Source organism: Rattus rattus, chromosome 6 (genome assembly GCF_011064425.1).
Source record: "Rattus rattus isolate New Zealand chromosome 6, Rrattus_CSIRO_v1, whole genome shotgun sequence".
Taxonomy (NCBI): Eukaryota; Metazoa; Chordata; class Mammalia; order Rodentia; family Muridae; genus Rattus; species Rattus rattus.
The window spans coordinates 20,755,894-20,782,912 of record NC_046159.1 but is presented as its reverse complement, the minus strand read 5'-3'; the positions used below and the strand labels follow the sequence as shown (position 1 = coordinate 20,782,912).

The 27,019-nt window shown below is 49.7% G+C and overlaps 1 protein-coding gene across 1 annotated transcript; it reads right to left on the bottom strand.

Moving 5' to 3' along the window:
* Nucleotides 1-2,106: 2,106 nt before the first annotated feature.
* On the bottom strand, nucleotides 2,107-26,757 carry Ccnd2 (cyclin D2). Its single transcript, XM_032905614.1, has 5 exons — nucleotides 26,276-26,757; nucleotides 24,363-24,578; nucleotides 21,892-22,051; nucleotides 14,795-14,943; nucleotides 2,107-4,314 (listed from the first exon to the last, which is right to left on the bottom strand). Exons 1-5 carry the CDS (start codon nucleotides 26,465-26,467, stop codon nucleotides 4,165-4,167), a joined length of 867 nt encoding a protein of 288 aa, XP_032761505.1. The 5' UTR covers nucleotides 26,468-26,757; the 3' UTR covers nucleotides 2,107-4,164.
* Nucleotides 26,758-27,019: the final 262 nt, after the last annotated feature.

The following is a 27,019-nucleotide window of genomic DNA, read 5'->3' as shown; positions in this document are numbered from 1 at the left end:
CACTTGGAGTCTGCACTGAGAAAGCCTGTGTGCAGTGTGTACCTATGGAGGGCTTGTCGGCTTAAGGGGACTTCACTGTCTCAGTATTAATTTCCCTTTTAAAGCTATTCCCAAAGTTGGGCTGTCTAAGGTAAGCAAGGGGGTATCCTTTGGGCTTAGAAGTCAGCTGGCTTACTTAGACTTCTGATTGCTACCAACACCATCAGTTTACTGTCCAGGACATAAGGTACAAGTGTGGTCCTCCCTGCCTTGTCCCCATACCCTACGGAGACAAAGTTCCCCTGCCCTCTATGTGTAAACCACCCCATCTTAGCCTGTTGGTCCTACAACTCTCAAGGCACAGTCTGGTAGGTGTCCAAAAAGCTAGACTATAGGAAAGCTATTAAGTTTCCTCCGAAGGGTCACTTACCCTGGGATCGGGGGTGCTACATGTACCCCTCCAGCCTGGCTGCTAGAGAGGAGACTGTCTTGGTAGGCATGCACCTTAAAGCTAGCTGCCTGCAAGACATGCCCTGCTTTCCCACGGTGTCCTGGAGACAGTTCCAACGAAAGCAGCCCCTACAAGCTGTCCCAGCTCACCACTCGCAGGTTGCCTGGCTCTTAGGAACCATCATGAATCTCCTTATGTTTAGCACATTATTTTTTGGCATGCTAGGGTTTCTTTCCCTAGGATTTGGTCAAAACAGGGAGGATCAAAATTTGGCAGGCTGGGGGAAAAACTTAGCCCCCCAATGATGGAGGGAAAAAAAAAAAAAACCAAAACAACAAACAACAATGACAAATTAAAAACAAGAGATCATTAACAAGGCAGAAAAAGACCAGAATCTGCAACCCCTTCTGTAGGATGTGGAGGTTGGGGAGAGCAAACTGAAATCCACGGGGCCATTTATACCCCTCTGGAACAGAAATACTACCAAGGAGACCCAGATCTAAGCAGAAGGTATCGGTCACCGGGGGATCCCTTCCTCTGTGTAAGTGAGGAGCAGGCAGAATGACCACTCTATAGGACTAGTCTCATTAGGCTCTGAGGATGGCGAACAGGAAGTGTCTCAGGTTCTAGGTAAGAGGGGTGGAGGGGCAGATAGAAACCTGCTTCTCCCCTTGTGGGTCCGCTTCCTCCATTCAATGTTCCTGTTGAACTCCAAACTCACTCATCAGGCACTCAAGGGAGGGTGCCTGTCAAGTTCCATGGGGTTCCTTAAGGACCAGGCGTGTGCTGTGCAATGCGAGCTCTGGCTAAGCACTGGCTAGCCGCAGGCTGCTCCCTTTTCCGCTCTCAAACTTCCCAAACTATCACCCACTGTCCCAACACAAAGCCCCTAGAATTTTAGGGTCATGCTAACTCACCAAGTCCTGATCCTCCCTAAATCCACGTGAGACCACAGAAACAGCCTCTCCCTTCTTTCAACTTGCATTCCAAACTCATTCAACCCATGCCTCCTACCTTGCCCACTCAATGGGATCCAAAACCTGAAGCCAATCAACGCCACACGCAGACACCCCGGCCAAGCACAGCACTTGCTGGCCACCGTAGACTGTAGAGGACAAGAGAAGGAGAAACGAATACCATCCATGTGGGATGCAGACTCAGCACCACAGACTCAGTCCTAGGAAGACTTGGAGACCATCCGAGTTGGGTGTCAATGCCAAGGAGAGGAAACTGGCCAATGTTCATGGTGAAGGACCCCACCAAGAGGAAAGTCCTGTTTCTGAATGTGCTATGAGATAGGGGAGGGTCTCCCAGCTGTTTGCCAGAATTCTTCATTGCTGACCCTGGTGCACGCATGCAAATCAAGCTGACCTAGCCCACTGTCTGTGCTTGCTGAGTATCCGGCATTGGGTAGGGGAGCCCTTCAGCATTGTCTTTTATCACAAGGAGGGAGCCTGAGTCAAAGGGGAGCCTGGTGACCTTTGAGACAGAAAGAAAAGACTCCTGGCCTGAGACCCTTGGGTCAAATCTCTCCTGCCTTCTACCTAGAGGGACGCCGAGCTCCCACCTTCTGCCTGTCCTGTGCCTCATGCCAGCGGCCTTCCAAACAGAAACTGTATAGCTGTGAGGTATTATGGAAAAAAAAGTACATGGTTATCATTATTGTTTTTTTTTTCTTCTCTGTCCAGTAAACCTGAGGTAAAGAAACTCTCTTTGAAGAATGTGATCAGAGGAGGAAAGAAAACCTGGAAATGAAGAAGCACGAAAGAAAAGGAATAAAACGAAACCAAACAAGACGCGACCCAGAAGACCAGGAGAGGAAAAGCGTTTTCCAGTACAAAGAACTCATTTCTCAACCATCTACTTCGGGACTTGAAATTTAAGCAGTAAAATAACATATTATAACAGTGTTTCTAAGATAGCAGCACACCGTGAAACATTACAGCTAGGCACTGTTAATGTGAATGGGGATGAACGATCTTAGCTTCTTAGCAGCGAAAAATAATAATAAACAGAACAAAAAGAAAACGAAAAGGTAAGAGACCCTTAGATAGTTCTCCATCTTTAACCCTCATACTGTGAAACAAGGCAGAACCTGTGTACGATAATTTTTCAAAGCAGCCCTGTTCTGATCTTTTCTCTTAAAAAAAAAAAGGCAGATATTTTAACAAGTAGCTTCATTACCTGTCAATTATAATTGTGCAAAAAAAAAAACCAACAAACAAAAACAAAAACAAAAAACAGAAAAAACCCAACTGCAGCTCCAACTTCTGTTTACTGACTGTCTCAAAGAAGTGGGAGAGGAGGTCTTCAAGTACAATGAATACAACTTTGCACTAAAATTAACGAACAAACAAACAAACGAAACGGAAAAGGGACCAAAATGCCACACCCTGATGTTTAGCCTTTGCACCAGAAGTAACTTTTCTTTCTATGTCCAAAGGAGACAAACATAGACGGGGATTCAATCCTTCTAAGCCATCAGAATGGTTTAGACCTTTGTTTACAGGCTTTTCCGAGGAATGCTGGGATGAGAATATCAGCAGAGGGCTCTCTCAGTCCTGGCAGGAACACCAGAGCTGGGTACCAGAAAATCAGACTCCAGAAATGAATAGTAACCGGAAGAGGTCAGGAAGGGGAGGGGCAAAGAAGGAAGGCATATTCAACATGATTTGCATAAACCATCCCATATCCCACTCTACCCTCCCCCAAAATTTTCAAAGTGCTTTTCTAGTGGAATGGTTTATAACAACATTAAACTGTGGACCAGACGCACCAATCAGCACCAAAAATTAAGAGTTTTTTTTTTCTTCTTCTTCTTCTTCTTAATAAGGGATAAAAGATCACCTCACCCTCTTCCGGTTACATAGAAGCTTTGTTTTCAAGATTCCATCTGTGGTCTCCATCTGCCCCCATTAGATGAGTTTTTTTGTCACGGCCCATAGCTAATTCCCTCCATCAGATAACAGTGGGATAGTCTACAATGAACCATGTTTGGAAGAAGACGCCCAAATTCACCAAACATGAGACTTAGGAGCCAATCACCTGCGTCCAATTGGCAAAAGACATATCCCTTAGGTAGCAGCTACTGTAGTCAGCAGGAGTAGGCAACGTAGAGACCCCACCACGCTCAGTCTTGGGAACACGTGGTGAGGCATCAGGACGCTTCTTACATCCAAAATGGTTCAGTCGTGTGGTTGGGTGGTTCTGCGTAACCTCCCCAGCATGTCCCTTCTCATTTCTGATTCCTTCTTGGGTTCACTGCTTTGCAAACTACTCATGCCGCACCGGCATCCATGGTTTCTTGCAATTCTACTAAAGGGGGCATATGCACTAGTTCCCAAGCACAAGAGACAGTCTCCTCTAATTCGTTGCCATACTGCAGGTATACACGTTCTCTAGCTAGTCTGAGGGCTCTCCTGTAAGCATCTCACTAGAACTCTTACATCATCACATGATAACGGTTCGCATATACAAGGGATCCCCTTCTGCTGGACTTTGAACAGGTACCACATGCGCCTCAACTATATGGCCTTTCCCTCTCACTTCTAAAAGACCTTTAAATACGATCTAGGTGGGGGTAGATTTTGTTTTTGTTTTTTTTGTTTTTTTTTTGTTTTTTGTTTTTGAACTTTCATCCTAAAACACAAAAGAACAAGACATAACTAGAGAGAGAGAGAGAAGGGGCTAGCAGATGACGAACACGCCTCTCTCTTGCCGCCCGAATGGCTTCCTCACAGGTCAACATCCCGCACGTCTGTAGGGGTGGTGGCTTGGTCCGGATCTTCCACAGACTTGGAGCCGTTGTGCTGCTCTTGACGGAACTGCTGAAGGCTGTTAAGCAGCACGGCCTCGATTTGCTCCTGGCAGGCTTTGAGGCAATCCTGGAGGAGAGAGATCCAGGCCAGGGCGATTAGCACATGCAAATGCACACAACGCCTCCCAAAGGCAGACACAATCCAACTCACATCATCGTTTCCCTGGGAAGGAAAACAGAAACGCTCTCAAATGGCACAGAAACTCAGTACACAAAGTGGGGTCCACAGCCAGCAGCATCAGCACCATCTGGGATCTGGCTAGGAGCCTATCCCAGATTGAGCGGATCAGAGCTGACCCTTCTGCTGAAGCCCAGGCGTTTCCTATTCTAAACTACATTGACTGGAAGGCGATCTAGCTATAAAAAGTCGTTGCCTGGTCATCAAGGGATCAACTGGAGGTTTTTCTGTCTGGGAAAGGTGGCATGACGTTCCTGCAAGGTGCTATACTGTAAGCCAAACAAGCAACCAAGGAATGGATAAGAAGGGCGGTGCTTAGCCGCTTAAAGTGTCCAGAAACGAAAAATCCCTGTACCCTCTGCTTGTTTTTTTTTTTTTAAAGATTTATTTGTTTATTATATATAAGTACACTGTAGCTGTCTTCAGACACACCAGGAGAGGGCATCAGATCTCATTACAGATGGTTGTGAGCCACCATGCGGTTGCTGGGATTTGAACTCAGGACCTCTGGAAGAGCAGTCAGTGCTCTTAACCACTGAGCCATCTCTCCAGCCCCCCTCTGCTTGTTTACCCTGCTCTTGGACCCTTTTCACAAAAACACAACGCATAATGTTTACAAAACTCAGGACACTCCAGCTTGTCCAATTTGGGAATAAGCAAGATTTTTCAGTGCCGCCTTTATTAGTCTATATTTGGTAGGGAAAACCCAGAGTGAGCCGCCCCAGGCAGAAGATTCTATTAGCTGGGAGACTTGGAATGTGAGGGCAAGTCGCGGCTGTCACCGGGTTGGGACTAAGGCTCAGGCTAGAAGGCTGGGGGGAGGGGCGAGCTGAGGAAACTGTCCCTACTAGGGATTTTCACCCTCACCACAAAGCAGTCAGTGCATATAGAACCGGTGTCGACCTGAATCTCCTGGTGCCCCCTCACAGCTCAACACACACTTCCCTGTTTAGACCTCATCACCTAGAAATTGCTGGGTTCCCCCCCCCCAAACACAAAGGCATTATCTTTATTTTCCGAAGACCTGAAAATAAAATTGGCAACAACCGCCAAGGAGCAAAAGTTTCCATCTTCTACCCCCGTCCACCCTACCCCACCTCGACCTCCAGTTTATCTTTCCTATCTCTCATCTGCCCCTCAGTTCAAACTGTAGCTTGAAGATGAATGACAGCAGACCAAGAGCGAAGGTCAGAGGTTGAAAAGTTCTCCTGAACCTAAAAGGGGTGGGAAGTAGGAGGGAGATGTTTGGTGCTCACTCCATGCTGGCCCGGTATAGCTCCACTTGCAAACCCCAATTTCTGTTTCTCCGAGTATAAAATAAAGCAGCAAATCAATGAATAACCGATGTTTAATGTGCGTGTGTGTGTGTGTGTGTGTGTGTGTGTGTGTGTGTGTGTGTGTGTGTGTGGTTTAATGGCTCCATCTGTCCTGGAATCTGAAAGAATCCTTCGGATTTTGAGACTACATGTTTCTTGGGCTGGCTTTAATCAAGTGATGCCCCTGCCTCAGTCTCCTGAGTAGCTGAAACTTTAAGCACGCAAACGTGCCCATGTTAGGTTTCTTTGAACAAAGGTATAGATTACCAATTACTCAAGACGAGGATGTGCCACAGGTTGGTCCTAGAGAGAGTGTGGTCCAGCATTGTGTGTGTGTGTGTGTGTGTGTGTGTGTGTGTGTGTGTGTGTGTGTGTGTGTGAGGGGGGGGGAGAGAGCGAAGGGGGGGAGAGAGAGAGGCGAGAGAGAGCGAGAGAGACAGACAGACAGACAGACAGACACCAGGCTAATTTCAACAGTACCAAGTAAAGGACTCATGTGCCAAGGCTCTAACATCTCTTATTCTGCTCTTTGATACCTGCCACCGTCATTAGCAACTAAAAACCTAGGTCCTGCCATCTTCTCTTTTGTTTGCTGTGTTTCCTGCTAGGCCAATCTGGCAGCATTTGGTGATGCTAAATAGCTTTTTCCTAGGAGGCAGAGAGAATGACTGGAAACATCCCCGATACCAGAGACAGCTACCACATCCATGCCTCCAACCGTGTACCTGGCCATAGAAACCAAATCCTACCTGAGGCATAAGGTCTAGGAGCTTCTGGTATTTTAAGACAGTAGGACTTCTAGCTGATGGGGGGGGGGCTTTGTGAGGCTGGGCCTATGGGGTGGGGCTTGAGAGAACTCTGAACCATTTCATTTGAAAGGAAGCTAGTTGAGGAGAAGGCTGGAGGGTTATGCCTCTGAAGACAGCCTGGGCTGTGTATTGAGATCTTCTGTGAATGATGAGGAATCTTCAAGGTGTGTGGGGCAGGGTCACTTGGTGAATTTTTTCTGATACAGTCTGCACAGGTGACTTTGCTCCACAATAGGAAACTCTGTGCCTCTTGGTCAAGTCCATACAACATTTTTTTTTACTGGTCTGCTATCTTCTGGTCCCCGGAAAAGATCATCTGGGTTGGCATATCTACCCCATCACCATGACCATTGTACATCTCCATTGTGCCAGTGTATTAATCATGCCAGAGGGTCCTCAGAAATCAGCCAGCAGAAAGCTTAAGGACTCGGCTTTAGGATCTGCAGTGTCCCTGCTCTTCCTCCTAGTAAGCCTTCACCTTTGCTGGCTGAGACTTTCAAGGGACAGTTGTAAGGAACCCCTACAAGGAAGACAAGACATCTGGCAGTCATTTCCACTGGGCATTCAGAGCCAAGGGCTCAAGGTGATGCAAGCATGACGTAACGGTCCAGCCAAGGGTAGGCTCACCGGCTAGTCTAAGCACTGGAGGAAGATCCAAAGGTTTCACATAAGCGGTATGTTCTCCCTTCCACGTGTTAACAGAAACTCAAATCGTTACTGCCTCTGGATGACCCCGGATCTTTGCTCCCCTCTCAACTTGCAGAGGGAGGAAAAAGGACTGATGTAGTTAGCCTAGGAAAGATGGCTACAATGCCACCTGCTGCTCACCCAGTAGACTGCTAAACCCATCAGGACTCTGCTCAACTAACCATCAGCTCCCACTTCCTTCCAAGTGGTCAATTATTACCTCTACTTTTTAGCCAGGGAGAAATCCTCTACCTGCAGGAAGTGTAGACCATACTCCTTCCTGCGGGCAGAGAAACCTGCATGACATTCGTCCTACATCGATCAATCAATCAATCATCCATCCATCAATCTTCCATAGATCAATCCCAACAGTTACACCCTCCTCAGCTTTGTAGGAGCCCCTCTTGGAGCCTATAGGGCAAATGTCCTTTCTAGGAGCTGGCAGAAAGCCAGGAAGAAGACACCATTTCAGAGGCGACATGATCTACAATGGAGCAGAAACGGGTTGCAGGGAGGGGGTAGGTGGTAATTCAGAAGGAGAGCTCTGCCTCCAACACAGTCGCACGGATTGTGTCAGGATCCCACAGGAGAGAAGGGTGGGATTCAGAGTAATTCCAAAGAGACAGAGCCAACAGGTGACATCAGTTGTCAGCAAATTTGGAGGAGTAAGATGCTCGCAGAGACCAGTCTGGGAACTGGGAGTGGCTTGTCTCTGAATGACAGTAGAAAAAAAAAATCAATGCAAGTTTCCAATCTGAGAGCTTCCTCTTTCCAATTTCTCTACTTTTTTTTTTTTTTTAAAGATTTATTTATTATATATAAGTACACTGTAACTCTCTTCAGACACACCAGAAGAGGGCATCAGATCCCATTACAGATGGTTGTGAGCCACCATGTGGTTGCTGGGATTTGAACTCAGGACCTCTGTGAGAGCAGTGAGTGCTCTTAACCACTGAGCCACCTCTCCAGCCCCTCTCTACTTTTTTTAAAGGATGTATAGTCACAGTAGACAGAAATTCTCCAGAAAGGATGACCCAGGCCAAATGTGCATCTGTGTGTGTGCGCAAACGAGTGTGTGTGTGTGCGTGTGTGCGTGTGTGCGTGTGTGTGTGTGTGTGTGTGTGTGTAGGGGTGATGACAACAGTGGCCCTGATCAAAAGATGCTACATCCATGTGACAAGCAGGAGCTCCAGGACCTCAGCTTTGCTGCAGCCTCCAAAAGCAGCAGGCATTGTGTTAAGATGCCCCAAATTAAGCTGATTAAAAGGAGAGTCGTAATGCTAGTCTGTCAGCCCGGACAGGTGGCACTCCACTGCGCTGGAGGTCGGGCACCCCTCCAATTCCTCTGATGATGGCCGCCTCCCTGCACTGCCCTGGTCCCCCATCCTCAGAGCCCCGACAGCAGCGGCTGTGATCTCCAGCTCGTTACTCGGCCCCCGACTTCCTCCGCTTGCTGGCTCGAGCTCTCTGCCCTGCACCCTCCACTGCCTCCATGAATGGGCCCACGGAACTCCAACCATTAGCCCCCGGTGTAACTGCATCCACCCATTGTCAGTACACACGCACTGCACTCAACAGGGGGACAAAGGGCTGAATGGGCCGCAGACCCGCGGCCAACTCAGGCAGAGACAACTTAGGAAACTATCTCATTCTTCCTTTCTTCACAGGCTGCTTGGCTCGTTGTTTCCTTGCATACAGAATGAGGTGGACAAGAAATGAGGAGGGAGGGAGAGAGGCAGCCCCCAGCTCTACCCGCCTCCCCGCCCCCAGCCTGCCTTCTAGCCAGGCTTTCCAGAATTCCTATCCCCTCTCCCCTCCCCGTAAAGCGCACTGAAGAACATCGGTCAGAGGCACTTTGAGAATGCAAGTTTCAAGCTAAGGGGGGACAGAAGAGATGCTGGGGAACCCCCCAGAAAAGTCTGGGTCCAAAATGAGTCATAGTCACCTAAGTTATTTGTTCTGTAATTACTCACTGAGAAGCTGTATCATCAAATGCCAAGATGACCCTAAGGGAAGAATATTCTAGAATCTACTCTAGAGAGTTCTGGAAAACACAGCAAGGGGTTCTGTTATAATCCAATTAAATATCTTCTAGAAACTTCCTCAAATCCTTATAGCAGGGAAGCCTCAATTCCATTCCCCCCCATCTTACAGTGTTGGGGATTGAATTCAGAACCTTGCAAGAGTTAGGCAAATATTCTACCGCTGAGCCCCATACCAGTTCCACTCTATGTTGACTTAAGTGTGTGATTGACAGGGAAAATTAAGGGGCTTGCTCTAAAATATCTTCCGACATATAACTAGTGTTTGATTACATACATGTAGGTAGGTATAGACAGGTGATGAGTCTTTCCTAAAGTCCTGAATTAATGACAGGCACATTTGGAACCTGTCTGCCTTTTGTCCTTGCATTCTTCCTTCCTTCTTCCCTGCCTTCCTCCAGCCTCAGTCTCCAATGTCTGCCGGAGGCTTGGGCTAAACAGCCAAGTCCAAGCTAGGGCTTATTCAGAGGCCCTACAGTCCAGTGAGCAGTGAGGCTAAATTCTGTCGCACAGCAAGATTACACTATGGAGGGGGCAGAAAGGGAACCTGATTCTGTGGGGGCCTGGGATGGTTGACTCCTGCTCTCAAACTCACCCTTGGCAACAGAAGTCGGGGTATGTAGAAGTTCCCCGAGAGCCAGCCTGCCTCCCTGGCTAGCGTCTGTTTTTAGTAACTCTTAACTTGTAGCTGGGAGGAAAAAGTACCTAAAATACACCACCCTCTGAGACTTCCCTCCCTTTAAAACTGTCAGGCTTCTCACTCAGATTTCTCTTTGGAATGGAGCAGTTCAATTTATTTTGGCAACCAGATGGAAACACAAAGAAAGCCCCACTTTCTCAGAGCCATGTGGGTCCCTGAAGTCCGAGCTATGGGTGACGTCATCTAGCTGTGACAGATGAGGCCAGGGGACGAACCTACTTTCAACCTCACCTCAGGCCACCCACGAGTTGCCACCTAAAGTGAGAGTAGAACACGGTGGCTCTGAAAAGACTGAAGAACACGGGAACCAGGGACGGCCCAGGGACGGCCGTCAGCTATCAGTGACTCCAGGCTTCTATTTGTCACAGGGGAGCAAATGTGGTCCTGGGGGTTGGTTTAACTTCTCCACAGGACAGAGCAACATACTAACTAGCATTTCACAGGGATGGTCTGTATGAGCGTGGTATGTTTATATGGATAAAATACCATGCGATAGGGGCTGGAGAGATGCCTCAGCGGTTAAGAGCATTGGCTGCTCTTCCAGAGGTCCTGAGTTCAATTCCCAGCAACTACAGGGTGGCTCATAACCATCTGTAATGAGATCTGGCGCCCTCTTGTGGCCTGTAGGCACACATGCAAGCAGATCACTGGATACATAATAAATCTTTTTTTTTTTTTTTTTTTAATACCATGACATAAAATTGACCATTTTGGTGCAATGTCCATCATCCATACTGTTATGTTATGGCTAGGATGCCACATCTCCAACTGGAAATTGTGTGTGCACTTAGATTGACCTTCCTTCCTTCAATCCTTCCTTCCCTTCCCTTCTTCCTTCCTTCCTTCCTTCTTCCTTCTTTTTCCTTCCTTCTTTCCTTCCTTCCTTCCTTCCTTCCTTCCTTCCTTCCTTCCTTCCTTCCTTCCTTCCTTCCTTCCTTCCTTCCTTCCTTCCTTCCTTCCTTCCTTCCTTCCTTCCTTCCAGGTCCTGGAACCTCAGTTCCAATTTTCGTCTCTATGCACTGACTTCTCTGGCTGCTTCATGTATGACTTGTCCTTACTTTACTTGGCACAATGTTTCTAAGTTTAACCACATACTAAGGGACGATATCGGATGACGTTTCTTTTGAAAGGCTACAGGATATCCCATTGCATGGACATACCACATTTTGTTTCCCTAGTCCAAGGATATATTTTGCAAATTTTACTCTGCTCCGATTTTGCATCAGGCATCATGAGTTCGTTTAAAGACACGCCGTGCCTCACTTAAAGTGCAGAACACTAGCATTTGTGAGGACCTGCACACTGTTCTCTATTACATTTTCATGAATCTGTTTTTGTGTGTATTGACTGCGTATACGTCTGTGCGCCTCATGTGTGAGGCACAGGCCACTGTGAGCTGCTGCACAGGTTCTGGGAATCATAGCCAGGTGCTCTGGAAGAGCAGTCGGAGCCCTTGACCACCAGACCGTGCCCAGCCCCTACCTGACATTCCCCAATTAACCCACTAGGCTTTGTCTATGCTCTATCCGCCATTCCGGCTTCTAGCACTGTGTCTAGGGACCAGGCCTTGCTCATCTCTACTCCCTAAGGCAGCAATCCCCAGCAACCGGATGTTCTAAGTGCCTCCAGAAGCAAACCAGGGGCATGATTCAAACACACCACGTCTTCATTTACAAAACGGTGAGCAGGGTCATGAAATCAGAACCCCTCTCCCTCTGAACAGCAGTGCACTCAAACGGCAGTCGATTGGCTTTCGTTCAGACTTCGGCCCTTCAGACAACACAGGTTGATGGAGGGGAGGGCAGGCGGAACCTGGGAAGCTGCAGGCACACCCATCCTTTCCCCTGAAAACAGCTTCAGGGAGCCGGTCATACACGTGCAACTTTGAGGCACCAGCTGTATACCTGGACAAGTGAGGTTGGTCTTACGGTTTATTCTTGGACCCATTGTGAGGTTCAAGCCTGGACCCGCACCCTAAACTAAGACAATACACTGGTCCCTCATAGAAATGAGGTGCCAGGGACAGAGAGATGGCTTAGTGGGTAAGGGTGCCTACCACTAAGCTTGCTGACCCCAGTTCGATTCCCAGGACCTGCACGGCAGAAGAGACAATTTCCATAGCAGGTGGTTGTTCTCTGACCTCCTCATGCGAGTTGTGGCACATATCACACACACACACACACACACACACACACACGTGCCCCCCCCACACACACGTGCCCACACACACACATACATGCACACACATACCCACACGCGCATACACATGCACACGCACACACACGAATAAGCGAAGGCAATTCAAACTCTGTTAAAAGGAACAAAATACCAAATCTACGCCCTAACCGATGGGAGCTGCGGTGTTCGTACTGATCCCAGTCTGACAGCAGACTTGGATTCCCTGACTTCTGCACAGTGTCTGAGAGGGGAAGTGACATCCCCAGTTTCAGATGACAGACTGGTGTGCAGTCGTGCAAATCAGGGCAGAGGCAGAGAGCCTCCCTCTGTGGGAGTAAAGAGGAGTAGGGCAAGAGAAAAGCAAACACTGGTGCTCCAAGGAGGATGCCAGTCAATCAGAGCAGGCCTACAACTGTCAAAAGTGTGGTGACGTGTGTGCATGTGTGCGTATGTATATATGTGTGTGTCGGTGTATATGTCTGCGTGTGTGTATGAATGTGTGTGTATGTGTGTTTCTATGTATATGTGTGTATATGCGTGTTTCTGTGTATGTGTATGCTTCTATGTGTGTCTGTGTGTGTAATGTGTGTGTCTGTGTGTCTCTCTGTGTGTGTCTCTATGTGTATGTGTCTATCTGTGTGTGTCTGTGTATATGTGTCTGTGTGTCTGTGTATATGTCTGTGTGTGTGTATGAATGTGTGTATGTGTGTATATGTGTGTTTCTATGTGTGTGTATGTGTGTAGATGCGTGTATGTTTTTATGTGTGTCTCTGTGTGTGTGTGTGTGTGTGTGTGTGTATGTGAATGTGTGTGTGTTTTCAGAAGTTGAAGAAAGGCTTGTCTGTCACTGTCTAGCATCCTATCTCTAAAGGAATCTGTAACAGGAGACATGTTTTGCAGCCCTAGCTAAAATGCCTATATATTTGGCACCAACATTTTAAATGCTTCATTTAAAACCTGGTTCAGAGAAAAACCCATGGTTAGTTCTATCAAGGCCTTTAAGGCCTTCACCTCTCTGAGCTAGTGTCAAGACCAAATACAGGTACATTCATGGATGGCCTTGAGCTTCCTGAGCTAAACAGCCTGTGTTCAGCATACCTCGGCGAGGCACCAGCCACAGGCCTGATTACACGCCATGACCCTTGAACCTAGTAAATTCCCTCACAGGGCAGTCTCAAGTGCCCTGAATATCCAGAGGGTGTCTTGCGAATTTCCCCTGCATTCCCAAGCCTCTCCATGGTGAAGCACCAGGACCTAAGAGCCAACAATACTCCTCTCTCTGCTTGGCCTTTCGACTGAATGCCTTTTGCAAACACAGAGCTCCCAGGAGCCACAGCGGTGAGCAAAGTTTCCAGGCTGGAGACAGAGCTCAGAGACTTGAGTCCCAGCTCTGCTCTTACCTGGCTTGCCTCTCAGCTGCACCCTCTCTCTGCTGCCTGGGGTAGTGGGAAACGCAGGTAACTAGGCTCTGAGGGTCATCCCAGATAAAACCCTCTCCAACTGTTACAGCCTCGCCAGTGAAGTTAGGACCTTGTGGGATCCTGGCCCATCTCAAAACCTCTGTGTTTAAGAGCCCTGAATTTTGGCAGCCAGCAGCAGACTCGGGGCCATCCACACAGAATGGAAAAAGCCTAAAGCTAATAATAGTTCCTGAATTTCTAGTGCACTCAATCCTTGTGTGCTTTGTCACCCACCGAAACTTCGAGCAAAAAGAAAGCCTGAGGACAGGATAGCGGGAAGGCCAACAGGCTGAGGTCTCACTCACGAGGCCACCTCTCAAATCTGCTCCCTCTGCTGCAGCCACCGGCCAGCTTTGGTTGTCCCCTCTTTGTGCCTCACTGGGGAGTAGACCTGGACGCTCTCCATGGCAGAGCAGAGCAGAGGCCTGACAACGTGCACATAAATGGACATGAACCCTACACTGCAGAGGAAAATCAGTCAACAGCCCTCCCCCTTCCATCAGCCCGCGAAGGGCCTGCCTGTGTTTTAAGGTGCATGCATGCCCTTAAAGCCCGTAAGAGGAAGCGGGCGGTTGTTGCGGACACCTGTAACCTCAGCTATGGGGAGGTGGAGGCAGGGGGGGTCTCAAATTCAAGGCCAGCCCAGGCCACTTTGTGCGACTGTCTCTCCATAAAATTTAGAGAAAGGTTAGGGATAAGAGCACTGACTGCCCTCCGAGAGGTCTTGAGGTCAATTCCCAGCAACCACACACGGTGGCTCACAACCACCTGTAAGGGGATCCGATGCCCTCTTCTGGTGGGTCTTAAGATAGCAACAGTGCACTCACGCAAAGAGAGTAAATCTTTAAAAAAAATTTAGAGTTGACGATATAACTCCGTGGTACCGTGGCTGCCTGGGATGCCCAAAGCCCAGCCTCTAGTAACACATCCACACATCTTCACACACACACACACACACACACACACACACACACACACACACACACACACACACACACACACACACACACAGATGGAGGGAAGGCATCACTCTCTTCGAGTACAAGATACCAAGAAAAACAATAATGAAAACACAAAAGACTTCGAACCGTCATAAGCCAACCATCTTTCCTGGAACTTGAGGAGAGACATCTGGCGTCAGCCAAAGGGGCACAGCCAAGGGGTCGGGGGTACCTACCACATCGGTGTGGGTGATCTTGGCCAGCAGCTCCGTCAGGGCATCGCACGTGAGTGCATTCACTTCCTCGTCCTGCTGAAGCCCGCAGATGGCTGCTCCCACGCTTCCAGTTGCGATCATCGATGGCGGGTACATGGCAAACTTGAAGTCTGCAAAGAACGAGAGGCCGAAAGTCAGGCACAGAAGGAAAACGGGGCCCAGAGCTGCGCCAGCCGGCAGATGCTCAGCGGTCAGAAAGTGTGGATCTGCTGCTCTAGGATCCCTGGATCCACCCATTTTCTCCCTCCACTCTTCCACAGGAAGCCCTTTATTGGCCTTCTTTTTTTTTTTTTTTTTTTTCTTTTTCTGTCAGGACCTGAGGTGATTAAAACACGGTATCTTCCATGGGAGAGTCAAGGGAGCATGCAGCTGTACAAGGCAGTGTCCCATGTGTCCTACAGGTAGGATAGCTATGGGCTCTCAGTGTGTGGAGGACAAAGTACACAGAGATGGGGAAGTCATGAGAAATTTTATGAAAAACAATATTTCCAATGGGCTTTTGCCTTAGTCTCTGGCTAGGCCTAAAGAAATATTACTGAGGGACTGGGGAGTTGACGCAGTGGTTAAGAGTACTTATTACGGGGTTGGGGATTTAGCTCAGTGGTAGAGCGCTTGCCTAGCAAGCGCAAGGCCCTGGGTTCAGTCCCCAGCTCCAAAAAAAAGAATAAAAAAAAAAAAAAAAAAAAAATTATTACAACCTCAGAGGACCCAAGTTTGGGTTTTAGCATCCACATGAACTGTCTGTAGCTCCAATCCCAAGAAATCTGATATCTCCTTCTGACCTCCACAGGCATATGCCTGGTATATACATACATACATACATACATACATACATACATACATACATACATACATGCATACATACATACACATACATGTGTGTGAGAGTGTGTGCGTGTGTGCATGTAAGCTGAGTATAGAAGCAGAATAAGGCAAGCTGACTTAATTCTCTTCATTCTCAACTTCTAACCCTATGCAGAGGATCTTCAGAACACAAGGGCAGAAGACAGGACTTTTCTCAAATACCAAAGACTAATGATTAAATTCTAACCACCGCCTGGATTTTTCTAAGAGTTAAGACAGGGGATTCACCTTAAACAGTAGGAGCAACCTGGGGCCCTAAACTCCTTCGCCACTGAGTGATTCTCTAAAGGGCTGTGGAACTACGATCCAGTCACTGCTGGTTCCAACGCAGGGGCAAATCCTGTCAAAGCTGCCTGTCCCTGCCAGCCGCTAACACGCATGCACTGCACGTGATACCTGTTTAACACACAAATCCACCACGGAGGATGACGTTACGGGTGCAAGGAAACCTGGGAACTGTCAAGTTGATCTTGTCTTTGCCCCTGCCTTGGGTTCACAGATTAAAGAGGTGACGGTCTCATCATTCAGTCTAGTGGCAGACGTGAAATGGGGTCCACTTTCCAGTGTATGCTCCCTAGTTGTATCAAGACACCAGTAAGATGAGCAATCATGGAGACTGAAGGCAGAGCACAGAGGGACATGGGAGTCATACTTCAGCTCATAATAAGAGTCCTGGGCTGAACGGGGCATGCTCAGAACAACCTGGACTCTTCCCATCTCTTAATGCCTAGCCTGCTTACAGCAGCACATCACAGAGAAGCTTTTGCATCCGAAAGCCAGTACCTCTGCACGGAGTCTCTACTGTTCTCAGACACTGCATGACTCAGTGAAGCACACACACTTCCCCTCCCACCTGGGCTCAATCCCAGGACCACTGGGTAGTCCTGGCCGTCTGTCTGTCTCTCTCCTTGGCTTTCTTCCCTTCACCGTTCACCATTTTCACCTTGAGTCATATATTATGAGGTTTCACCCAACTTCTGCTGGCCGCTGACCCCTGCTTGTGTCTTCTCTATCCTGGCTGATGAAGCCAAACTCCCTCCCTGGCTTTTGCTGGGCTGTAGGTCTCCCCGATATGGGCCACAGGAGACTGTTTCTCTATCCAATAACCCCCATTAGCTGCCGCCTGTAACACTCAGAGTGTAGAGGAGATAGTCAGCCCACAGAGGCTGTGGGTAAGAGCACCTGTCAGTGGCAGGGCACTGAAGCACCCCCAAGTTTCCTCCCTTGTGCCGAGGCTTCAGATCGGGGGTATACCCATCATCCTTTGCAGTCACACTGCTAACAAAACCAACTCAGGGCTAGCATGGAGCCAGAAGGGATATGTGGCTTGACCTGGGATACAGGTACAAAACCGGGGGGAGGGGGTGGGGTCTTGACCTCTTCTTTTTCCCTAAGAAAGTACTGAGAGAAGTCCTTCTTGGGCAGTTTGATTCTCTCTCTATACCATGCTCCAGTATGCACAGCTATCCCTTCCCCAGAGGAAAAACGGGTACTCCCAAGAAATGGCAGTTTCTTAGCCAATTTGCTACATAGCAGTACATGCCAGTTTGGTGTGTTATGCTTGGTTTTGTATACACTACATGGGTATCTTTGAAAGAAACTTTTTTGACCTACAAAAAGGGTACTAATTTGCTGGGTGGTGGTGGTGGCAGAGCTCAGGAATCAGAGGCAAGTGGATCTCAGAGTTCAAGGCCAGCCTGGTCTACAGAGTGAGTTCCAGGATAGTCGGGGGCTACACAGAGAAACTGTCTGAAAAAAAACAGCAGAAAAGTACTAATTTACCCTTTTCACCGTGCTGTCCTGAGCATTAGTTGCAAGAGCCCATGCTATTAAGTCACATGTAGAACCTGGCTCAGGGTAAACCTTAGATGTCAGATGTCGGTCACCCTCACTCCCAGCCCTCACCCTTTTTGCCACAAAGTCTATGTTTCCTCTGATGTGGTTCACTTAGAGTCTGGGAGCAATGCCCCTATGAGGAGCCCCAGGCCTGACGGGAGCAGGCAAAGGACCCAGTACATGAGCTGGAAATCTTGGGGTGTCAAATGATTGCTCAGTGCCACTCACTCATTGGGGGGGAGGATGAGACCTTTGATTAAGGAGACATTGGTACTCCAACCCAGTCTGGGTTTACAGTAATCCTTAAGGTTACTTCCTACATACCAGGAAAGGAAACACAAAAGGGCTTTTGCTCAGAAGCCAATCACTTGGACCTTAGTTTCATCTACCATCTCCTCGTGGTACCAAATATCAAGGATGACACAGAAGCAGCTGGCACTTTTTAGAAAATGAGGATTCACTGGCAAAACCTGTTCTACACTGATGGGGTTTGAGAGTGCTATGCTGCGGTCCTGCCAAACGAGCTTAATACTGGGTAGTGCTAACCAAAGCCTCCTGGAGGCTGCTTTACTCTTGTTCTCCACTAGGGGGAGGGAGTTTGTTCTGAGACTGAGGAAATCCAGCCAACAAGCCAAGTCTGTTGTCTCGGCTTCTTCCTCTCCTGCAACCCGTGGTGAGGTGCAGGTTTAAAGAACCAGACTCAGGGTGCTCTTTGACCAGCAAAGGACACTCATGCTGTCATTTGGCACACACGTCCGACACTCCCAGAAAGGGTTCAGACCAGCCTGTCCTTATAGCTAAGGCAATAACTGCTAATGATGGTTTAGCTTGGGTGGGAGGAAGAGAGAGGGGCTGTGGCTGGAGAAAAGCACTCATTCATCTCGGGGCCGGATGGGGCGTAAGATAGTGAGTATCCGTCACAGAACTTCAGTTCAACATGCTACTTCCTCCCCTCAGCCCCATGACTGCCCTCTGGGGGCAGCCCAGAGGCCCTGGGTGGAAATGTGGGTTTCACTCTTCCTCTCTGGTTACCAGGGAGGCTTGGCTTACATTCTAGAACAAGAGTCAAGTCCCCAGACTTTTCAGGGCCACCCAAATCTGGAAACCAAATAAACACCTTTAAGAGAAGTGTACCCTATCCTGGGTGTACCCTAGGATTCAACTTGAGGGTTACACAGGCAGTTGGGTACAGCAGCCACAGCGAAACTCCCAATGCAAAAGGAGGCAGGCGTGGGGTACCTGTACCAATAAACTCAATACCATTGAAATCACGTGTTGACCGTGATAAGGATGATGGCGGCCACCTGATTACCTCAGGTGGCCTTCTTGCCCTGCTTGCTGACCTGGAGCCCCTCAGGAGAAGGAAGTCCACTTCTGCTTCCCCCCACGTTCTGGGCAGGAGCTGGAGTTACACTCTCACCCCACTTAAACTCCTCCACTACCAAGGCCAGCTGGGAGAGCTGTTCCAGGCAATCTCTGACCACCTCTCTCCCAGATGCCATTGGAGGCTGATTAGGGAAGGAGGGCACCTCTTTGTCCTGCCACCAACCTTATCCCAGAATCCCATAAAGGAAGACTGCTGGTCTGCCACACTCTTCCCTCCCTGGGCCCCTGCACGCCCCAAGCTCTCTTCCCCTTTCACACACACATACGCTCAGCACGCCCCCTCAGAGGGACTGCCAGCTCTTTCACAATTGGCTTTTCCCATAAAGTAGTAACATCTCCCCAGGGCTGGCTACCTACCATCTCTTCAGGGACTGCTCCCTTCCTATGCCTTTGTGAACCCTCAAAACCCTGGGCCATCCTCGGCTTCAGGGTGGACTGGAGTGAGGTCTGAGGTAATGGGCACACAGGAGCACCAGCTTGGGCTGAAGGGGCAGGCCCCTCCCATCTTTGGTCCTTGAATCACGCTGAGCCTACTATTTGAGGGGCCTAGTGATCTGGAGTTACCAGATCTGAGTTTCCCCAAGAAGACTGTCTTTTAAGAGTAGCAGGTCTTGGTGTTTAGGCTGTCGAGACTACTGGACACTCCCACCCACCCACTCCCACATCCACACACCAGCAGGATTCCAAAGTTTATTCACTTGCTGGGTCCCAAGTGCAGGCCAGGAGAGACATGAGGGCCTTGTGGTCTGGCCCTTCCTTTCCAGATCCAGGAGGCCTGAGGCCCTCCTCCACTTTCATCAGTCCATCCTCATGGCACACGGTTCTGATCGGAGGCATACTCTCCCTTATCCTTCCCACTCCTTGGCTAAAGTCAAGCCAAGGCCCCCAACAGGCCCATCTTCCTGACTGCCCCCACCTCCCAGTGGATCTCTGCCCTCAGTCACTGAATCCCAGGCTCCCTATTTCGGCCCCAAAGTTGGCAACTGCCCCAAGGATCTGGACAAGATGGCCAAGAGTGGGGGATGGGATCCCCAAGAATAGAGGATGGATCTGTGGTCTATACAGAATTGGAGGAATCTATTCGAGCCTGGGTAATTCCACCTATTATCCCACACCCACCCTGGAGCAAGCTCAGGGAGGAAGAAGTAGTGAATGGACCCCCAAAGGCCAGTCTGTTGGTCAAAAGACAAGGTCAAAGCAGGACTCTGGCTATTGGCAGCTGGGTGATGAGGGAATTTAGGTCCAGGGGGTTAGGGGTCTTAGGGTCAGAGAGAAAAGACTGGCTGACCCCTCCCCCACACTGAATCACTGCAAGAGGAAAGGGACAGTTTCTAGGAGACAAAACAGCAGGTCAATGCGGGACTGACCTCTAGAGCCCAGGCCAGTCAGCAAGAGAAGACCAGGAAGCTGAGGGATAGTGCTGTCCAAAGGGTAGCAAAGGCTGGCTCTCTTGTGTCCACTTTGTCCCCTGACCGTAGAAGAGCAGGTGACTCTAAGAAGGAGCTAGGACACATGCGTGTGACAAAAGGCCTGATGCAGGCCCCCAAGGGCTGCTAGACCAAAGACCAGCAATGGGTAACCTGCACGGGCAGGCGTGGACAAACTTGCGCGCATGCGCACCTCTGAAAAAGGGAGGTGGAATCTGACAAGCCAGTCGGAGCCTGTATCCAGTAGCCGGAAAAGCCGCACCCGCCTTAACTGGAGAAGTTTGAATCTCAGACTGGGAATCACAATCGGTGAACTTTCACAATCAGTACTGCGCCTGCGGCTTAAGCCCGAGGCTTGTTTTCCTGTGGATTTTGGTTTTCCTACCCAAGGCCGGAGAACGATGTCTCCAAAGGCTGTTTTGCAGATCCAGTTGAACTTCAGAGAGGTCAGACAGCCTGTGCGAGGTCACTCAGTGGTAAGTAACAAAGTCTGTCTGACCTTTGAACTTCGAACAAAGCACAGGCCCTATTGTTCATTAGATCATCAGCTATACAAACATATAATTAAATGTTACAAGGAATTAAAATGTTACACTCCACCCTGGCTCCCCAACACATCTACACATTTTAACAACCCCTGGTGAATTGAGCTGCACCCCACTGGCGGTCAATTCTTTCTTGACCTGCTAACCCTGAGGAGATGAACTCCTGACACTTGACCCCTGGATTCTCAAGGTTCTAGGGCAGTGGTCCTCAACCTTCCTAATGCTGTGACCCTTGAAGACAGCTCCTCAGACCGTGATGACCCCCAATCGTAAAATCATTCTGTTGCTACTTCACGACTGTAATTTTGCTACTTTATGACTCATAACGTAGAGATCTGATATGCAGGATATCTGATCTGTAGGCTATCTGAGAAGCAAGCCCTGTGGGGTCTCGACCCACAGATTGAGAAATACTGTTCTGGGGTCTCCCCAGGTGTGGGGCCAATAACAGCTATGTATCAAAATCCTTCGCAGAGGTCACAGAACTTACAAAACAGATCTTTGCTCAAAGGCTCAAAGGTTCACTCCCTCATCGACAGAGGAAGCAGCAAGAAGGCAGTACATGAGCGACACTTAAGGAATTCCTTACCCCCTTCTCAGGGCGGGCTGCATACATATCTTGCAGATGGTCCTTTAACGTGCACTTGCCCCCTACCTTCCTTAAATTCCTTTTTGAGCTTATCTGTTGGCTGTCCTTTGCCTCAAAAGATTAAAGATTTAAACACAACCAGCGAGCAGTACGTGTAGTCTTCAAAGAGCCCTCTAGACATCATGAACAGTATTTCAGCAGGCACTGACTTCTTTGCCCTTACCACGCCTGCCCTGCCTTTACGAGTAAAGCGGAGCGAGAAAACACTCTAGTTCCGATAAAGCACGGAAAAGACAGAGCTGAGGCTCCAGACTGGCTTACTCAGGCCCGCTTGCCTCCACCCCCAGAGTGATGCAGAAGGCAACCCCACCTCCCACGGCCCCGAGTGCGAGCCCAGAGAACCCTTCTCACCCGTAGCACACAGAGCGATGAAGGTCTGCGCATGCTTGCGGATCAGGGACAGCTTCTCCTTCTGCTGGGGCAGCTTGCGGAGGATGTGCTCAATGAAGTCGTGAGGGGTGACTGCAGCCAGGTTCCACTTCAGCTTACCCAGCACCACCAGTTCCCACTCCTGCAGAGGGTGGGAGGAAGAGAGCAGGGCGCTAAAAATCCATAGGCTGACTCCAGGGCTGGACCGGGGCGCGGGGGGTGGGGAGGGGGGTTGGGTCGCAGACCAGCTTTAATGGTGCTCAGTAGGCTGGACCGCAGGATCAAGATCGTAACGGGAGCCTCATGTGTCACGGTGCCCCCCAGCTGGTGGCTCCTCTTGGGCTAAAAAACGTCAGGCTCCACTGAAACTAATAAGAGGCCAGGTAGCTACTGCCAAGATCAGACTTTAGTCTTTTCCTATCCTACTCCCACCCGTTCCACAAAACGCTCTTGCCTGCCCACTCGGAAAGTTGGGCTTATAGTAAAATCTAGCCAAGGTCACTGTGGTACCGTGGCAAGAATGTATTGGATATGTCTCTATCAGAAGACTAATAGTCTCTTTACTCCTCATGAGAGAAAAAAAAGATGCTTGCAGATGCTGAACAAAATAAGTTAGCTTCCTTGGCCCAACTCCTTGGCAGCCAATTAGCCCGCCTTTACTTGTGGGAGAAAGTATCATTTTTCCTCTCTGCCGCCAACACTCTCCCCTTTGACACACCGTGTAGAAGTCTTGGGGCTATGACACTCACCCTTTCCCCTAACTCTTCACTGGCCTTTGTCTCCATGGCTAGCGGGCCCAAGGTGGTCACCCGCGACCTCATTTTGCAGATAGTGATTTGAGGCCCGGTGGAGGTCCTAAAGTTCCTCGGCCCATGTATCAGGCTGTAACCTTCTCTTTTATGGGGTTCCACTGCACCCCACTAGTGAGCTACCTTGTGTCTCTCCCCTTTTGTGAAATAAATACGGGGAAATTATGTTCGCGTGAACTGGATCGAATAAAATAACAGCCTACGAAGATGTCTGCCTGCTGGGACTTCACTCTTTAGTTTACCTGGCTTCATCTGCTAAGTGTGGGACTACAACGCACAGCCACCAGGCTAGCTAAGGTGTGTCTGGAGCAAGCTCCCTTCACGCATAAAATAGGAAGGCTCTTCTAGGATGGAACACTTTCTGGAAGGGAGGCGGGATGCTGACATGTTTTATTTGGAGAATTGAGTTAGCTTTGCTGATCCTGGAAAAAATTAGAGTGTCTTGAAAAATATCTCAAATCCTCCAGCACACCTGCCACATGGAAGATTCCTTTTCTTGTTTTTTTGAGAAAAACATGCTGGTCTCTAATTCTAATCTTCCCCCACCCCCCACAAGCTTTCAAGTCTGCTGGGGCTTTTTTTGTTGAAAGCTAGGATTCCAAACCTCCTTAACTACGCAAAACCCAGAAATGGCTTGAATCTCAACCCTTCCTTCTTCGAGGGCGATGTGAGCACAAACTTGTCCTCTGGCACCATTTTTGAAAGAAGCAGATCTTCCAGAAGAAAGCACCTTTAGGGGCCTCTCAGACCAAACCAGAAGCAGCTGAAATCTGGCAGTGGTTCAAAGGTGAAGTCATTCATGTCCCTCTTTGCATTCTCCGCAATTCCTCCCCCAGCCTTGCACATGTCTGCCGCTAGGTGGCAGTACAGGCCCAGAAAGGACGGCTCCTCACAAAGGGCTCAGTTCAAGAAGCCAATCTGCCCAGGAGATTGATTATGCAGGCCCAAGCAATGCCAGCAAGAGGGAGGGAGTTGATAGAGGGGGTGGTCTTCTGTCACCCGTGTTTAAGACAGAAGGTGTGCAAACCACTGAGGGTGGGCCCCAGAACTGCAAAGGAGAGCTGCAGAACCTTTAGTGTGCAGTAATAATCCGGAGGGGTAAGTGCGTGAGGAAAAAGGGTAGATGGTAGGGAAAACCAAGACAGGACCCCGTGGGGATGAACACCCTGGGGACTGTATCTAGGTCACTATGCCTTTGGGTGCTTCAGATTCCCACTAGTAGAAAGTCAGATATTGATTTTTGCCTAAAAGTTGACAGGTATTGCTTTGTAGCTACTTAGTGATCAGCTACTATGTTCCTATTGTGAGACTTTATTGGTCTATAAGACAGTACCTGAGACACCTCCAGGCTCTTAGGAAACACATTGCAATGAGCATGTGAGAAACCAGACTGCGTTCTCAGGGTTCAGTGGAAATCTGGACCTTAATTAAAACATCAACTAAAATTTTCTACCCAAATCCCCACTCACTCACAATAGAATTTCACCCTCGAAAATTTCCATGAGGTACTGAGAGCTTTGCTCACTTCCCAGACAGGGGAAGATTAGCTCTGCTCTCTCCTACTAAAGGAGACAGTATTGGGTAGCGTGAAGGTCCTAGCATGATGGGGGAAGGCAGAGTCAGGAGCAGGGAGGGCAGCATTACCAGCAGCTCCTGGGGTTTCACAGAATTGTCGGTGTAAATACACAGCTTTTCGGCAGTCAGCGGGATGGTCTCTTTCAGCTTGGAAGCTAGGAACATGCACACAGCGCCCAGGAGCTGGAGATGGGTCTTAGGAGTCGGGACTCCAGCCAAGAAACGGTCCAGGTAATTCATGGCCAGAGGAAAGACCTCTTCTTCACACTTCTGTTCCTCACAGACCTACAATCAGAGTGGGATAGGGTCCGAGAGGACAGTGAAAAAAATAGTATCAGAAACAGAGGGAAAGGGGGGGGGGGAAAAGGCATAACCCGTAGTAACAAAAAAAGCATTTGTGTGTGTGTGTGTGTGTGTGTGTGTGTGTGTGTGTGTGTTGGGGGGAGGGGGAGGGAGTAGAAAGGATAGTAAGAATAAAGGTGAGAACTCTGGGGTAAATCCGAAGAGCCTTTGGGGCTCGGGTATTCTGACAAGGCTGAGAAAGGTGAGGAACTAAAGCCTCCACAAACCCCAAGGCAAAGCCCAGAGCCGCCGCCGCCTGCCGCTCCCTCTGGCTCACTTCTCGGCATTCTAACTCCCTCTCTTTTTTGGATTTCGTCATCTTTTCAAAAAATCAATAAAAATATTCTGGAAGCTCCGAGAGTCTACTTCTTGGTCTCATTCGGATCCCCAGATCCTAGTCTACCATTCCCGACAATTGAAAAAAATACCCAGGGTGGTCTCGGCGGCCCAGGGGCCGCTGTTTGGTGGGTGGGTGGAGAAGAGAGGGGGAGGGAAGAGGAGGAAGCGCGCCTCAGCCGCCACAGTTGGAGTCGGAGCAGGGGGGACAGTTTCAAAAAATTATTAAAAAATCGAGGAAAAAGTCTAGAAACGTTCTATGGACCTGAAAACCCCAGAGACATTGCAGGCTCCTGGAATAGAGGTTTCGGGTGTCGGTAAGGTCCGTATCTCCACCCCAGGGGCTCTGGATCACAGTGGGGAAACTTGCGGAGTGCTCGGCTGCGGCCCACAGGGCAGTAGCTAGGAAGACTGTGCCCCGCTGGGGGTTGGGTGAGACGAAACCAGGGAACCCCCTCAAGGAGGCATGCGGGACTCTGACTTCTCCTTTGGGGGTGCCCCCTAGCCCGCTCTACACACACCTCCTCCCCCGCTTCCTACCCCACCCAAATCTGCGCGCTGAAGAAGCAGCCAAACTGTAAGTAACCTTGGTGAACTGAGGGCTGGGAAAGAGGGCACGGCCAGAAAGAGATGGCCCCAGGATCGTGGGGTGCTGGGGGGGGGCAGGGGAGTCGGCGAATGTTGCCAGTCCTTGTAATTGGTGTTTGCAAAGCAACATGGCGAAACCACCGCAGGTCCAGAGCTGTGCATACGTGGGCACCCTGCTCTCTCGGCAAAGATTGCAAGCGAGGTTAAAGCAGCGGTTCTTTCAGATCCCCCTAAACGCACGTTTTTGTTTTTTTTTTTTCCAGTGTGACTTCCGGGGCTCTCCTGAATTCCCTGTTTCTCCCCCACCCCCACCTCCCGCCAAAGTGCCAACGCGGAGTCCTTACCACACGCAGGGGACCTAAGACTCGGACGGTTTGCCCCAATCTTGGAAGTCGGGGGGGGGGGTCTTTAAATGTTTGTATGGATTGTTAGGTCTCAACACCCTCACGGAAGGCAGCCGTGGTTCCTTCCACACCACAGGTCAGAAATGGGGATGGGAAGACCAAGAAGCCACATGCAGGCACACGCGCGCGGGATGCCACCCCCGGGGTGGGGTGGGGGAGACATCTTCGCCTCACCCACGTTTTCCTCCACTAGTTAATCTAGCAAGGGACAGGATTAGCGTCTCGCCCAAGGGTGCGGGGCTACCTCGCGCACGAGCTCCGGGAGGCCCGCGCAGGGGTAGTCCTCTCGCAGTTTGTCACCCGCACACCTACCTCTAGCATCCAGGTAGCCACCATCCTGCGCATGTACGGCTGGATGTCCTTCTGCACGCACTTGAAATAGGAACACTGCGGGAGGTAGCGCTCCTCGATAGTCAACAGGTTCTGCAGGACGCGGTCTTCCAGCAGGTTGCGGTCCGGCACGGCCCTGCGGACCGGGTCCACCTCACAGCACAGCAGCTCCATAGCTAGCCGGTCACCACTCGGTCCCGACTGTAAAATTTTATTATTATTTTTTTTTGGAGGTGGGAGGTGCTTCCCTTACCTCCTTCCTTTGGCTGAATGCGAGATTTGGGAGAGGAAAGAAATGGCAAAGAGAGAGGGAGAGAGGGAGAGAAGAGTGGAAGGTGGGCGAGCAGAGCCTCAAGGGCTGCCTGTCTCGCACCGGTCCTTCCCTCTGAACTGCTTCGCTCTCTTCAGTTCGCTCTCCTCTCTCTGAGGCAGTGACGCAAGCTGGAAGGGCAGTTAGATCTCCTCCCCCTCTCAGGTTCCTCCTCCCCCTTTCCTCCCCCCTGGCGTCCCTCCCTCCTTTCAATCTTTCCTCCCTCTTTCCTTTTCTCTCCCCCACCCTTGTTATTAAGGAGCACAGCAGCTGGCCTGACCAAACTTCAAACACGATTCCCCGCTCCCCACCCCCAACCCCTCTCCCTAGTTCTCCTAGTATCCAGCCCCGCATGCTAGGGGCCCCGGATAGGGGAACCCACAAAACCCACGGATTCCTATTGATTCTCTATCCTT

What these genes read in the sequence shown, in the direction of transcription:
- Ccnd2 (XM_032905614.1), bottom strand. Translation starts at nt 26,467, where the DNA reads ATGGAGCTGCTGTGCTGTGAGGTGGACCCGGTCCGCAGGGCCGTGCCG. An exon ending in TGAAACCCCAGGAGCTGCTG is followed by an intron (nt 22,052 to 24,362) that starts GTAATGCTGCCC and finishes CACCCTCTGCAG; the next exon opens with GAGTGGGAACTGGTGGTGCT. An exon ending in CATCGCTCTGTGTGCTACGG is followed by an intron (nt 14,944 to 21,891) that starts GTGAGAAGGGTT and finishes CGTTCTTTGCAG; the next exon opens with ACTTCAAGTTTGCCATGTAC.